Source organism: Nannobrachium achirus (genome assembly GCF_963921795.1).
Source record: "Nannobrachium achirus genome assembly, chromosome: 17".
NCBI classification, from domain to species: Eukaryota; Metazoa; Chordata; class Actinopteri; order Myctophiformes; family Myctophidae; genus Nannobrachium; species Nannobrachium achirus.
Window position 1 is genome coordinate 14,723,716 of NC_137824.1, and position 14,115 is coordinate 14,737,830.

Consider the following 14,115-nt stretch of genomic DNA (forward strand, 5'->3'; position numbering starts at 1 on the left):
TTAAGTGTTCAAAAGTACATTAAAGGCCTACATGCTTTTAGAAATATATATTTTTTTTTCAATAAATATCAATAATAGTAAAAATAGCAGATCTACAACCTCAAGCTGATTATATTTGAAATGGGGTGTTGGTTCTTATTGTACTTTTTGATCGGTGCCAGTCTGCCAGCAGCTCCAACAACTGACCGCATGTGTATGTCTGTCGCCTCAACAGCTGAAACACATCTGTGTGACCAACCTTCAGGGGGCGCTGTTAAGCAGCATTTCAGTGTTTTAAGTGATACTGTGTGTGTACTATGGTGTGGTACAGGCTCCTACTGGGTGGGATTACTTCCTTCCTATGAATGTGGTGGAGTCGAAAGTACAATATTTGTCTTTGACATATTATAGTGTGGTGAAAGTCACGAGTATCTAAAAATAGGAACACTCGTGCAAAGTACAGATACTCGAGAATGTACTCAAGTACAGTACTGAAGTAAATGTACTTCATTACAAGTGTCCACCAGGGACGTGCAGAGAATGTTAGAGAGGCAGGGGCTGACATTTCTAAAAGGGGCCTTTTGGTAAAAATATTGAAAATAGCAGACCTCCAAGCTCACAGAGGTCGGCTATTTTCGGTACTTGATTCCACACTGAACTAAGCATAATCAAGTCAATACTGGAGATGTGGCGTGACGGCATAGATTTCTACAAAGAGAGAGGGAAATTCTTTCAACATAAGATGCTGCATTCAAGTTCAGGAGAGTCTGGACAAGGCAATTCTCTTGAATGCTGCCTTCAGGTATGGCATGGAGAGGGGGCATTTTCATTTCTTTCACCATAGTAAAAACTACATTCATTTTTTTACAGACGGATAAAAGGGCAGGGGGCTCAAGCCCCCTTTGATGTCTATGTGTACACGTGCCTGGTGTCCACCAGCCGTTGCCAGAAGAGACATAAAGCAGACCTTACCTCCTCCACGTCAGGCAGCATCTTGCAGAGTTCCGTGAGCTTCTCGGCTCCGTAGCGCTCACTGGCCCCCTGCCTGATGTCCTCCACTATCTCCTTAGCAGCGCTGTGGAAAAACACGCCCATCTTTAGCCTGATGACATCGTCTTTAAAACCCATTTAGGCCTAGAATTATTGAATGCTTTAACCAGTGGAAAAATAGCAGATATACAAGCTCACAGCGCGGCACCGAGTGCCGCGCTGCGAGCTTGTAGATCTGCTATTTTTTTTGAAAAAGTCGTGAAAATGTGTGCGAATCTTTGAATATATGTATTTTCAAAGCGAAGGTTTGTAACTAAAATTTTGCTTCTGGGTGGTCCCTGGAACGAAATATTTTGAGATGCGGGTCCGTGGCCAAATAAATATCATTTTGGGGGGTCCTTCAAATGAAAAGGTTTGAGCACCACTGACATAGTAGTCTCTCAAGAACAGACTAACTGAGCTCCAGTTAAGTGGAGCTCAGCTCGCAGCGCGGCACTCGGTGCCGCGCTGTGAGCTTGTATATCTGCTATTTTTCAATAGTTAAAGCATAAAATAATGATACACAATATAGTGTACCCGTTCTGAATGGGTTAAACACGCAATGACACCGCATGCATGGCCGGAGCTGGGAAGCATCAATGACTCTAAAACAAGAGGGGTTTCCCAGAACCTTTCAGCTCGAGACACAAAAAAAAAGAGAAATTGGGTGTGTTCCCATGCAGGACCCCAAACGTACACAAATACATCACGAAGCACTATTTCCAAAAACAGACGATCTAAAAGGTCACAATGCACCGCGATGGGACATGTTGTGAGCTTATTGAACTGCCATTTGCACTACTTCTAAAAAAGAATTACATTTATGGATTCATCTATAATCTAGCCCAACAAAAGATTATAGTCCCCAACATACCAACTGAACGACAATGCCACCAACAGGCAAAATTGAGTATCAGTTCAATGTTGTATGTTTATATCGGCGGTATCCACTTTGTTTTCATTCATTCATGTGCCAAGTGTGATTTTGATTCACCATAGAGTGGATGTAGTCGCTAGACGCTAGTTCTAGTTCCTTAATCACAGAAGCAAAGGATGAATTGAATTGAATGAATATTATGGGTAATTTCATGTCAAGGTAGCTAGTAGCTACTTCAGTATATTTTGATTGATTCATTGACTGATACAATATATTCCTACATTCAGTTACACCTCAGAATTATACACACTGTTCTGTCTTCTCTCCCAAGCTTCACAAATCAAATCTGCCACAACAAAAGCTCCTTTAGCAAAACACAAAGTTTTTCATAATCATTTAACTCTAGGAAATCACCACAGATAGAAGACATCTCATTAACAAATACCTCTGCGCGAGGCGTTGTGAGCTTGTAGATGTGCTATGTTTGGCTAAAGTTCTCAGAATTTGGACGCTAGGGTTCAAGTGGTTAATAGTAAAAAGGAGGGAAAAAAGTTTCTATCACTCAAGGATTTGTAGGACCCCCTGTAGTAACTCCGAGGACCTCCTGTTGAAGTCCCCTGACATAAAGGTTCTACAGCCAAGGTTCTACCAAAAGCTCCAACAGGCAGCAAGGTGTTCAACGAGGTGAGTACACTGAGCAGCATTGACTTTGTCCAACTATCATACGTACACACACCCCTTATCAATTCTAGACTGTTAGGGTAGAGGGAGTTTTGACGCCACACTGGCGACTCACTGTGGCGTCTGTACTGAACAAATAAGCACAGGCACCGGCCCGCACACACAGAAACACACACACTCACTCCCTGGATGTCAAGTTGTCATTGGAGAGGACAGACAGGAGGGCTGCCCCTGAACGTTTGAACTCTGTCTTATTTAAAAACCCCAGGACAAAAATCCACTCGTCCTAGAGTAGACAATTCTCCCTCCTGGCCCCCAAACTGTGGAATAAACTCCCTGTCACACTTAGAACAACAGACTCACTCCCTAGCTTCCGCTGTGGCCTGAAGACTCACCTCTTCAGACTCCACCTAAACCCATAGCACTCGCCTACCCTCAATGACCATACATTGAAAGCTAGATAGCATTTTTAGGTTTTATATAAAGTTTTTACTGATTAGTTGCTTGGTCTACTTACGTTATTTTTTCCTAGATAGATATTTCTATGTATTTGGTGTATTGATGTTTTACCTTGCTATTGTACTGATGTATTAGCCTGCTTTATTGTAAATCGCTCTGGATTAAGAGCGTCTGCTAAATGCCTAAATTCTAAATTACTACTTCCTGATGACACATCTGTCCACCATGCAGCCAAACTCCAACCACAGTGAACACACACAGACACACAAGCCCATACTCACACGCACACACTCTCCCCTCTGCCTCATTACTCAGCCCATCTTGGGTAGTCATACCCCACTTTGTGTGTTACGGTAAGTTTCCTTCATTCTGTTCATAACCCCACGCACTCACCATGGACTCAACTCATCACTCACCTCACTATTCTAACGTTAACTCCGAAGGGATCGACATCAAACGTGTTAGTAAGAAATGAGTAACTCCCATTCTTTCATTTTCACAGGCACTCAGAGAGCTGTGGTTTTCTTTTGTCCTTTCCGTGTAAAAACAAGATACCGATTTCTTTCAATAACTGCCCATAGCAGAAAGATGACAGTAATGAGAAGGTAGGAAGCAGGCAGGGAGAACAGAACATGGTGTCTGCCAAAATAAGAGGAGGAGGGGGAGAGGAAAAAAAAGGACTTTGTTGAAGCTGCACCCTTATTTCAGAAGTGGGGCGGTCTCTCTGTGCTTGGTCACACAGACACAAGGCAAATACGCTCACCAGTGTTTTGTGTATAGAAGAAGAAGCACAGCTCATCTCACATAATGGCTTTACTTCTAACAAGTCTTGACAAATCTAGTTTAGAGAGGCCCGCTCTTCAATTAGGATGCGCACAATTGAAGCACCTCCACCGACTCTGGTGTACACGAGAGCAGACACGACAACAACATACCAGCTCTGCACAGGGCTTTGCCTTGATTCTCTCTCTCTCTTTCATCATATTATACCTGTATCTATTATCTACAAAGTCAACATCAATCATATTCTGCCATAAATAAAGTAATACATCAGATGATCAACATGACACCCTGTCATCCCCATTTTGAGCAAAAACCTTTCACAATTTTCCACCATTTTAAGGGGAGCCCTCTGGCCTACCGGTCCAGGTGCATAGCACATAGGTTCAGTGCAGCCTGGCAGTGTGTCGCTGGTTCAATTCCCGATCCCGACTACTTTTTGCTGCGTGTCACTCCCCATCTCTCTTTCCTCATTTCCTGTCAGTCTACTGTCCTAACAATAGGCATAAAAGCCCCAAAAACAAATCTTACATTATTTTCACCATTTCAAAGTTTTCACCACGCATCACATTGTAATGCAACTTGCACTTGCAGTGAGCTTGTACATCTGCTGTTTCCGAATAAACAAAGTCTAAAATAGGGCTTAAGTGCTTCAGAATGTGCCCGATTCCCTGATTACTTAGCCACTCATTAATGAGAAAAGCGAAAACCCTTGTTTGAAGCCAAGGCAAACATCCTGAAGCCAGTGTCTTTTCAAGAGGAGCGATGAATATGACATGTCTCCAGCAGGGTCTCTCTCCACAGGGGGGGAGGCAGCTTTTACACAGGACTGCCAGCAGGTGACAACTCTGACCCTGGTGGTAACAGTCTACCCATTTAAGCCTGGAATTATTTTATGCTTTATCTATTGAAAAATAGCAGATATACAAGCTCACAGATCTGCTATTTTTGAGAAATCGTGATTTTTTTTGTATTTATTTTTTTGCAAATCTTAGGATATATAATTATGAAAAAATGTTTCAAAGCAAACTTTTGTAACTCAAATCTCTGCTTCTGGGGGGGGGGTCCCTGGAACAACATATGACGAGATAGGGGGTCCGCGGCCAAATACATGTCATTTTGGGGGTCCTTGACGTGGAAATATTTGAGAACCACTGATTTAGAAGACATTTATGGAATCGCGTTTTTAAAAAAAAATAGCAGATCTACACGCTCACAGCGCACGCTGTCAGCTTGTAATATCTGCTATTTTGTCAATAGACAAAGCATAAAAATAACGGTTAAAGCGGTTCAAATCTAAAGCCACACAGACTTGGCGTTCCCAGTCCCCGAACGGAGGCGGTTTTTACGAAGTCTACCACAGCCTATAACGTTGCACCTCACCCACCGACCAAACCTTCCTTCCTCCAAGACCCCCAGCCTCGCAGCTGGGGGTGAAAACTCCCTCCACTCCACCTGTCCCCCCCCTCGGCCCCCCGAACATCGCAAACATCAGACAGACAGACAGCCATGGCTTAATGGGGCCTTCACAGTTCACACTTGACACTCACTCACACACGTCGTTGACAGAAGCCGTACTCTATAGTGTCCATCTCCAGTGTGAAGTGGTCGTTCCCCCGGGCACGGTTCCACACACTTCTGCTTCCTGCTCTTAAAACTAATGGCGCGCTTGATTGATGCGTATGACCTCCAGCAAGGGCAAAGCAAAAGGGTCCATATGGCCACAATTACTTTACTTTTGTCCCAAAAGAGACACAGACGGAATCACGCACAGCGTGTAACAGATAGGCCGTCAAGAAAGAGGGCTTACGTTTTGAACTGGCGCAGGAATATCCCCACGTTCATGCTGCGCTTGGCGTCCAAGAGGCAGACCTGTGAGGACGAGACAAAGAAAAGACAGAAACAAGTCAAGCACTTTGATCAGAACGGGTACACATTATGGTGTATTATTATTTTATGCTTAACTACTGAAAAATAGCAGATATACAAGCTCACAGCGCGGCACCGAGTGCCGCGCTGCAAGCTTGTAGATCTGCTATTTTTGACTTGGAATTTTGACCCGATTTGACCCGATTCCCTAAGTGTCTTTTGAATCCTTCTAAGGTTTTTTGGACAAACCTATGTTTCTATGTCAGAAATCTGGCCAGCCATTGTCAAAGAAAAGGTCCTTTTCACTTAACTGGAGCTCAGTCTGTTCTTGAGAGACTACTATTTAAGCCCCGTGCACACTGGGCCGATCCCGGGGCCGATTCCCCCGGGGCCGATTGTCGGGATGATCCCCGGGAAAATCGTTCGGTCGGCCCCGGAATCGGTCTTCACTCTGAACGGTACCCCGACACGAACGGATTATGTTAATTAGTTTTTTATGACATCGGGACTCGTCGGGAGCGCTCACGATAATATCAAAAAAGCTTGATATTGTCGGGTCATCGGGTAGGAATCCTTTACAATTAATGTCGTCTGAATGAGCCCACGGGATTGCTTCAGATTATATGAAGCCAGCTCTTCCCTTTTTTTTAGGCTGCGCAGAGTGTACACCTCACAATAGAATAGCCTACACTTTTATTATTATTATTACCTACTTACTTTTTACTTTAGCCTACTTTCTCCCTAAAATGTTGTAATCACTTGTTCAAACGTTATAGCCTATAGCGTTCTTTTTTTTCCTTTTTTTTTCTTCTGCGCAGTCATTTGGCGGAGTTGAAGTTCTCTTCTGCTCTATCTTGCTATATAGACATAGCCTATGCTCATGTCTGTGTAATGTCTGGCTGGTTGCTGGTTAAAATGGTGGTTGATGCTACTATGCCACATTATTCATATAATGTAATACTCAAGAGACATTCCATTGCATTCCTTTATTTTTTTTTTACTTTTACGCGCGGGCTGCGGGCACGTCATTGCGTCTCTCGTGCTGTCAGTTTGTTCATTGGTCCTCAAAGAGGACCGCCAGTCCTTGGGGAGTTCCAGGGGGTCCCCAGCTAAATGATATTGAGGAACCTAGGCCTGTCCCTATTCTATATGCTTGGATGAGGTGGTGGGACAGTAAAAAAAAAGCGAGAGGGTTAAACTTTTTTTTTTCTGCGACTGCACGCACACAACGGCGAGGTTTGGACATTCATAATTGCTATTAGCTGATTAAGCTCATGTCTGTTTAATGTCTGGCTGGTTGCCGTTAAAATGCTGGTTGATGCTATATGCCACATTATTATTCATATAATGTCATCATACTCAAAGTCAGAGAGACATACATTCCTTGGGATTTTTTTTCTTCTTTTTTACTACGTGTGGTCTTTTTTCTTGTTCTGTTTGGTGTTGTACAACTCATTAACACCACGCAATTTAGGCTATTGTTCAAATATCATTCCCACGTAATATTACAGTGCACACAGGATTATTTGGTCATCAAAATGCGCAGCATGGTTAATGTTCCCAAAATAACAGATCTGTTCTCTGCAACTTGACAGTGTATGGAACCAAGTGAACCCTACAGGTAAATGTTCCTTTTTGGACAGTTGATTGAAGGCTTGGATGAGGCAATGGATTTTATTAAATCAATGATATTGGAGATGCGACACTCTCATTGCACACTGCGAAAGTTTGCGTACAAACCGCAACATTCCAGAAGAGTGGCAGTGATGGAGACTGTAATCTTTTAAAATATGTATAGTGAATGAAATCATACTGGACGACTGCATTATTATGCCCTTCTTAACTATGCGTAAAAGGTAGGCTATACAATTTACACCGGCTACCAGAGGAGCGAGACGCGCGCTGGGATCCTTTCCACTTTAAACTTTTATCACAGATGCAATATCTGTTCTTATTTTTATAGTTAACTTAATATCTAGGAGTCATGCAGAGCCAGATGTCTCGCTTGCTTGCTTGTCGGAAATGGAAGACATACAACACAAGATCAAAATGTCGTGAGCGCTAATATTTCAACACGCATGATTATGAATTATGAAACCAAATGTAGCCATACGGCGGTTTCATTTTACGCCCTCAAGAAGATTAATAGGGTCCATTTGGTTACCATCTCCATAATTAAAGCTGGGAATCACCTGGGACACCCTCATTGTCAAAACATTAAACGAATGGCAATTAAACTGACGTTAGATAGCGAATATATTTGTTTAATTTCGTCATTTTAATATTATAAAATCACAACCCATTTCCTGCCCTCAAGAAGATTAATATAGGGTCCATTTGGTTACCATCTCCATCATTAAGCTCCCGATCCACAGGTTGAGAACCACTGCACTTGTCTACAGTACAGTATGTTGTCACTACCTGTACTATACCTTCTTTATACACTATTATGGAGAGGTAGTTCACATTTTTAATGGAGAGGTAAAATGTCCTCCAATTCTGGAATGACCCATTTTGGTTACAACAATATATTCATTATTTATTTATATTGGTCGGCAAAGCCCATGGGACCTTCCGCGATCCCACGTTGGCTCGGGAACCATATAGTTTGAGAACCACTGCCCCTTTCAGATGCAATATCTGACTTAATAGGCTACCTAGTCATGCAGACAAACTTTTTGAAAATTTGTTTTACTCCAGTCAGCTGTTGCAGCGACCACCAGCTGGAACTGATGCGCTAATTATTGATCTGACCTAGTTTGTAGCGCACTACATCGTTCAAGTTCAAACTCTCTCGCATGCTCACAAGACGCTCACATCACAACATGTCGCTTTGATGTCATTCAGAATGTAATGGGCAATTTCCTATTGATCAGATACACACCTGAAAGCATTCACGCTGATGAACAGTTAATTTGAGCAGTGATGGAAAAAGTACTCCCATTCTTTACTTAAGTAAAAGTATCAATACTGCATTATAGCTACAAATAGGCCTATGTCACAGACAGAGAGAGAGGGAGAGAGAGAGAGAGAGAGAGAGAGAGAGAGAGAGAGAGAGAGAGAGAGAGAGAGACTCTTATAGCGAATATATTTGTTTAATTTCGCCGTTTTATAATATTTAATTGGCAGCACTGATGAAAGCACCATGCGTGCCTTGTAGAGAGGCTGCGCAAAAAAAGAAAAGGAAAAAAAAAGCAGTTGATGACCAGCGCGCGACGGAGCTGTCATTTGATGCACATTGCAATAGTATTTTGTAGGCCTACACTGTAAAGAGTTGAAGGGGGAGACCTTGAAATGTTCGAGAAACACAGAATCCACAACGCCAATATTTATTATAACGTAAATACAAATATTGGAGTTGCCCACAATCTGCACCATTCCAGAAGAGTGCGGGGATGGAGAGACTAGAGAATCTCCTGAAAGACGGACGGAATGTAAAGTAACTGAAATCATACTGGAAAGTAGGCAATTTCAATTAAACGCAGTTTCTTTTTTCTTGTTTTGTTTGGTGTTGCACTGCGGGACTCATTGAATATGCGAACAGAAGGTAATAAAATGGATTTGGGAGCATAGCCTAATTACAATGCTTGTCTCATAAAAAACAATATATATGTTATAGTTGAAGGGCAAATACACGTTATACACAGTAGTATGGTCGGCAATGTGCGAGCCCATGGCACCTTCTGCGACCCCAAGTTGGGTCGGGACACATAGTTTGAGAACCGCTGCCACTTTGTCTTTCCGTGGAGGCTGGAGCCTTGTTTCTTTATTCAATCAACTGCCAGAAAAAATAAAATTAAACTTTTTCCCCACTCAACTCTGGCCCGAGATCGCTAGGGGTGGTCATCCAGGATATCTGGCTCAATTGAAAAGGTATCAGATATTTCACTGGCACAGCGGGATATACCGGGCCCGAATTCAAGGCAGAGGATCGCTGTCGTTTGAAATGAACACCGATAAACCCCCGGGCACGAGATCTGATCTGATGCAATATCGCATTTCGTCTGCGTGGGCCCTATGTCAGTGGTTCTCAAACCTTTTCATGTGAAGGACCCCCAAAATGATAGGCCTATGTATTTGTCCACGGACCCCCATCTCAAAATATTTAGTTCCAGGGACCCCCCATAAGTAAAATTTGAGTTACAAACGTTCGCTTAAAAAACACATTATATTCAAAGATTTGCACACATTTTCACAACTTTTTAAAAAATTGCAAGATCTACAAGCTTGTAGATCTGCTATTTTTCAATAGTTAAAGCAGTCAATAATTCTAGGCCTAAAAGGGTTAAGACTCAAAATGGGACCCCACGGCTCCTTGAAGGGGTTCAAGGGGGTCTTTTTTTTATTGTTATTGAAAAGCCTCGTAATATCTTCACAACAAAACATCTTCTCTTATGGGCATCCGCGGGAGAAAAACATTTTCAAATGTGGGGTGGGGGGGGCCTGTGTCCAAATAATACAGTACATTATCAATCTGTGGGTCCTTTGAGGGGGAACCGCTGCAATAGAGGACAATAGAGTCTAGGTTTTTACAACCGCGTCTAAAGAGGTCCCAAAAGGAGACAAAGCAGTGTTGTGTGTGGTGTCCATGCGGTGCGCCCTCTGACCTGGTCGCCGGTGCTCTCCTGGGGGGAGCCGCAGCGCAGCAGGACGGAGCGCCGCCTCAGACTGCCGGAGCCTCCGTCGGCGGGCCGGGCGTCCTGCTGGCCGAACAGCTCGTCCAGAGAGTGCAGGTCGATGGGGAACTCGTCCTCCCCCGTCGCCGCTCCGCTCCACACGCTCTTCCTCCCCTCCACCTTAAAAGATGGTACGCAATTTTAGGCGTTTTAGCACACTTGGTTCCCAAAACACTGGGGAAAATTCCATAAATTAGAAAACAAAAATGTTTAAGAAGTAGTGAAAATAGCCGATCTATAACTTAGCTCACAACCCGGCGCGAAGCGACGCGTTTTGAGCTTTTAGATCTGCTGTTTTCACTAGTTTGGGTCCCGGGCAAAAGTCTAATCTCTCTTTTGGGTCACAAGCTAAAAGGTTTGGGAACCACTGGTTTAGCAGACGCTCTCTCTTTATCCAAAGGGACTTACAACAAGCAAGCTAAATAAACACATAGATAGAATGCAGAGAAAGCAACGTAGTGCCTCGAGAAACTATCAGGTTGCAAGTTGCATGTAATGATGCTATGAGAATCCTCCTCAAAAACCCAGAGGGGGCAGTGCTAGGCAGATGTTTGTCACTGCTGGAGGGAGGACTTTTAGAGCACTTTCAAGAAACGTAATGTTCAAAATGCTTGGATGTATCTACTAACAGCATCATTGTGGTGCTTTCAAGCCCACTTATGAGCAGTTCACGCGATACATCCAGACTAAGGGTGCACTGGATAAAATGCCTGTGGGTTTTTCCTGTGGGTTAAGTTATGTACTATTTATTTCACAGTTTCTTAATGATTTCTATTGCTCGTCGTGTTTCTTTTATGTACTGTACCCTGTTTATGGACCCGAGTCCGCTAATAAATATTGAATTGAATATCAGGATAACAGTCAAACCATGAGCCAACATCTGTCTAAGAACAACATGCTATCCAAAATAACAGTCAATCTGTACATCAAAACTATGGGATAGCAGGTAAACAAGGACCCCTAGAATCTGTCTTCAAACATGCTAATAACATTATGTAATCTGTACACTGAAACTACAGGACACCAAGGTAAACAATGAACCTGGTGTCTGTCTTCCAACATGCTATCTAAATTACACTCTGTACATAGTAACTATAGGATACCGGGTATAAACAAGGACCATAGCATCAGTCCTCAACGTGATATCTGAAAAACATTCTGTGCATCGAAACTATAGCATACCACCAGGTAAACAATGAACCTGGCATCTGTCTAAATCAGTTTTCTCAAACTTTCAAATGTCAAGGTGTCCCCTTAACTCTGACAGTATAAAAATGGAACCAAATAAACCAAATGAACGCTAACGGGTTCATTTGGTTCCATTTGTACACTGTCAGAGTTACAAACTTGTATGGCTGAATCTAGACTAAAAAGGAACCCACAGACGAAGTCCCTGGAATCCACTTTGTGGCCTTTTCCACTAGCAAAGAACCGGTTCGGGTTCTTTCTCCCGCCTATGGGATGGCAACTTTTACTTTTCTCTGTGGAAAAGCTCACCTCTGGTTCATCCCATAGGCGGAAGAAAAACCCGAACCAGTTCTTTGCCGGTGGAAAAGGCCTCTTTGAGAACCACTGGTCTAAATAACATGCTATCTAAATTACATTCCTGACATTTGGGGTCCCAAGAAACACGAGATATGAGAACGAACGACCAAGATAAAGTCTGCATAGTAGCCATATCTTGGTCAGTCGACGATGGCATCGAACGAGAGAGAGAAGGTGGCAAGAAGAAGGTGGCAAGAAGGGGGTTGTACCTTCTCTTTGGGGATCCGCTCCCAGTTGAGCTTCCTCAGCCGGCTCCTCCGGGCGACGTCGGCGCGGTCGAAAGGGGAGCACGGCGACGACGAGGGCGACGAGGGAGGGGGCGGGGGTGGAGGTGGAGGAGGAGGAGGAGGGGGAGGTGGAGGCGGAGGAGGGGGAGGAGGAGGCGCGAGGGGAGGTGGCGGCGGGCTGGTGGTTTCGGCCGGGGCGGGCGGCATATCCATGGCAGTCACTTCCACAGCGGCAAGAGGAGGGTCGTCGACGACGGCGGGCGGCGTTCCATGAAAGGCGCGGGACGGCTCCTTACCGGACACGCTCAGGTTGATAAGCATAGAGAGGAGGGTCAGGGGGCGGCTAGTGGGCTTTAGAACGCTGGCATGGAGGCATGGAGGCTAATCTCCGTGTGCCAACAGTGTCTCTGCTCAGCCAAGGATGCCCTCTCGTCGACCGTGCAGTGTGGACGCAGTTCAAAAGGTCAATCGATCTCTCCCGGCTCCAGTCTAGATAGAAGAAGAAAAGAAGAACACACAAAAGAAATGAATAAACCTCAGACCAAAGTTATTGAACACAAACAAACAGGCATCTTTGGAGTTTTCTTGTTGCAGTCGTGCAAGACTGAATTGGTGATGTTTGGGGCTTTGAGTTGGGGCGTTTTCTTTCAGCTGTAAAAAAGGTGATGACCCCGGCTAAATATTCCGTAATTAGCCCAGCGGACTAATTGTGACACCTGGCCTGTTGAGGCCTTTCATTATAGCGGCCAGTTGGAGCTGAACATTGTAACCTCGGGTTCAACTTTCAGTGGAAGTTCAAGGCGTCTTTTTTTTGGGAAAGTACTAGCTGTGAGGTGAACCCTCTCCTCCTCTCGCTCTCCTTCATTGGCTGTTTGAACAGCTTGTCCCATCCTGTTCGGTTTCACCCCACTGACTGCACGCGTGCACAGTGCACACACACACACACACACACACACACACACACACACACACACACACACACACACACACACACACACACACACACACACACACACACACACACACACACACACACACACACACACACACACACACACACACACACCTCCACCACCACATGCATGCCTTCTTCTTCCTTCTAATTAGACTAAAATGAAGACATCAGAAGCAAAAGGGACACACAGGTAACCACAAGACTGAGATAAGAAGAAGGGGGCGATAGGTTTTTGCTGCATGAAAAAATCCTGGAAAGTATTTGAAGTACTTTGAAACAGCAGACAGACATTCTGGCAATGCCATGAAAAGAGTGACAACACAGCCCAAAATCAGTCTGAGATCTCATTTGGGAACCTACACAGTGAAATGAACATTTAACTTCACTCTGGCACAAATTAACACCTCATTTAGGTGTTTGTGTGCCAGAAAAATCTGTGTTTCTGTGTGCCAGTAACATGAAGTTATACTGGCGTTGCCTACACTGGTACACAGTAAAGGCCCATTCCCACTGGGCCAGATAATCAGATAAAAAGTATCTGTCTCCATTCAAGTGAATGGTAAGAGATACAAAATGATGTAGGGCTATCTGTATCTTACCATCCACTTGAATAGATACAGATATTTTTTTATCTGTGTATCTGGCCCAGTGGGAATGTGCCTTAACACCTATATTGTAAACTAAACCCAGGGAAATTATGTTATTAGGCAAGCAGTGTTTATTTCCAATCAAAATGTCTATTGACAGCTGTGAATAAAAAGTGCTGTTGTTTTGTCCTTGTGGGAGGTCAGTCACCCTCTGATCAAAAAGAACCAAACAAACATGTGAGCATATTGTACACACACACACTTGCACCAGCAAGTTTTTTTGTGAAGGATTAGTCGATGCAATTACGGGGAATGACTCATAGGACTCTCAAGTGTCTGCTTCTAAAAAGGCGAGCCTCTAATCATTAACATGGTTGTAGAGTTAGCCCAGAAACTCCACAAATATAACGTGTCTAGAAAGAGAGCAGTGCATAATTGATCAGAAGTGATG

General features: G+C 43.8%; 1 protein-coding gene across 1 annotated transcript in view; it reads right to left on the reverse strand.

The window, feature by feature from the left end:
- fhdc2 (FH2 domain containing 2) overlaps positions 1-12,443 on the reverse strand; it is a gene marked incomplete at both ends in the record, with an annotated part of 32,607 nt that extends 20,164 nt beyond the window's left edge. The window contains 4 exons of the mRNA XM_080746545.1: positions 952-1,054; positions 5,616-5,677; positions 10,282-10,470; positions 12,105-12,443. Of these exons, the coding sequence (XP_080602671.1) occupies positions 952-1,054; positions 5,616-5,677; positions 10,282-10,470; positions 12,105-12,443 (693 nt within the window). The remainder of the gene's footprint in view (positions 1-951; positions 1,055-5,615; positions 5,678-10,281; positions 10,471-12,104) is intronic.
- Between the last annotated feature and the right edge of the window lie 1,672 nt (positions 12,444-14,115).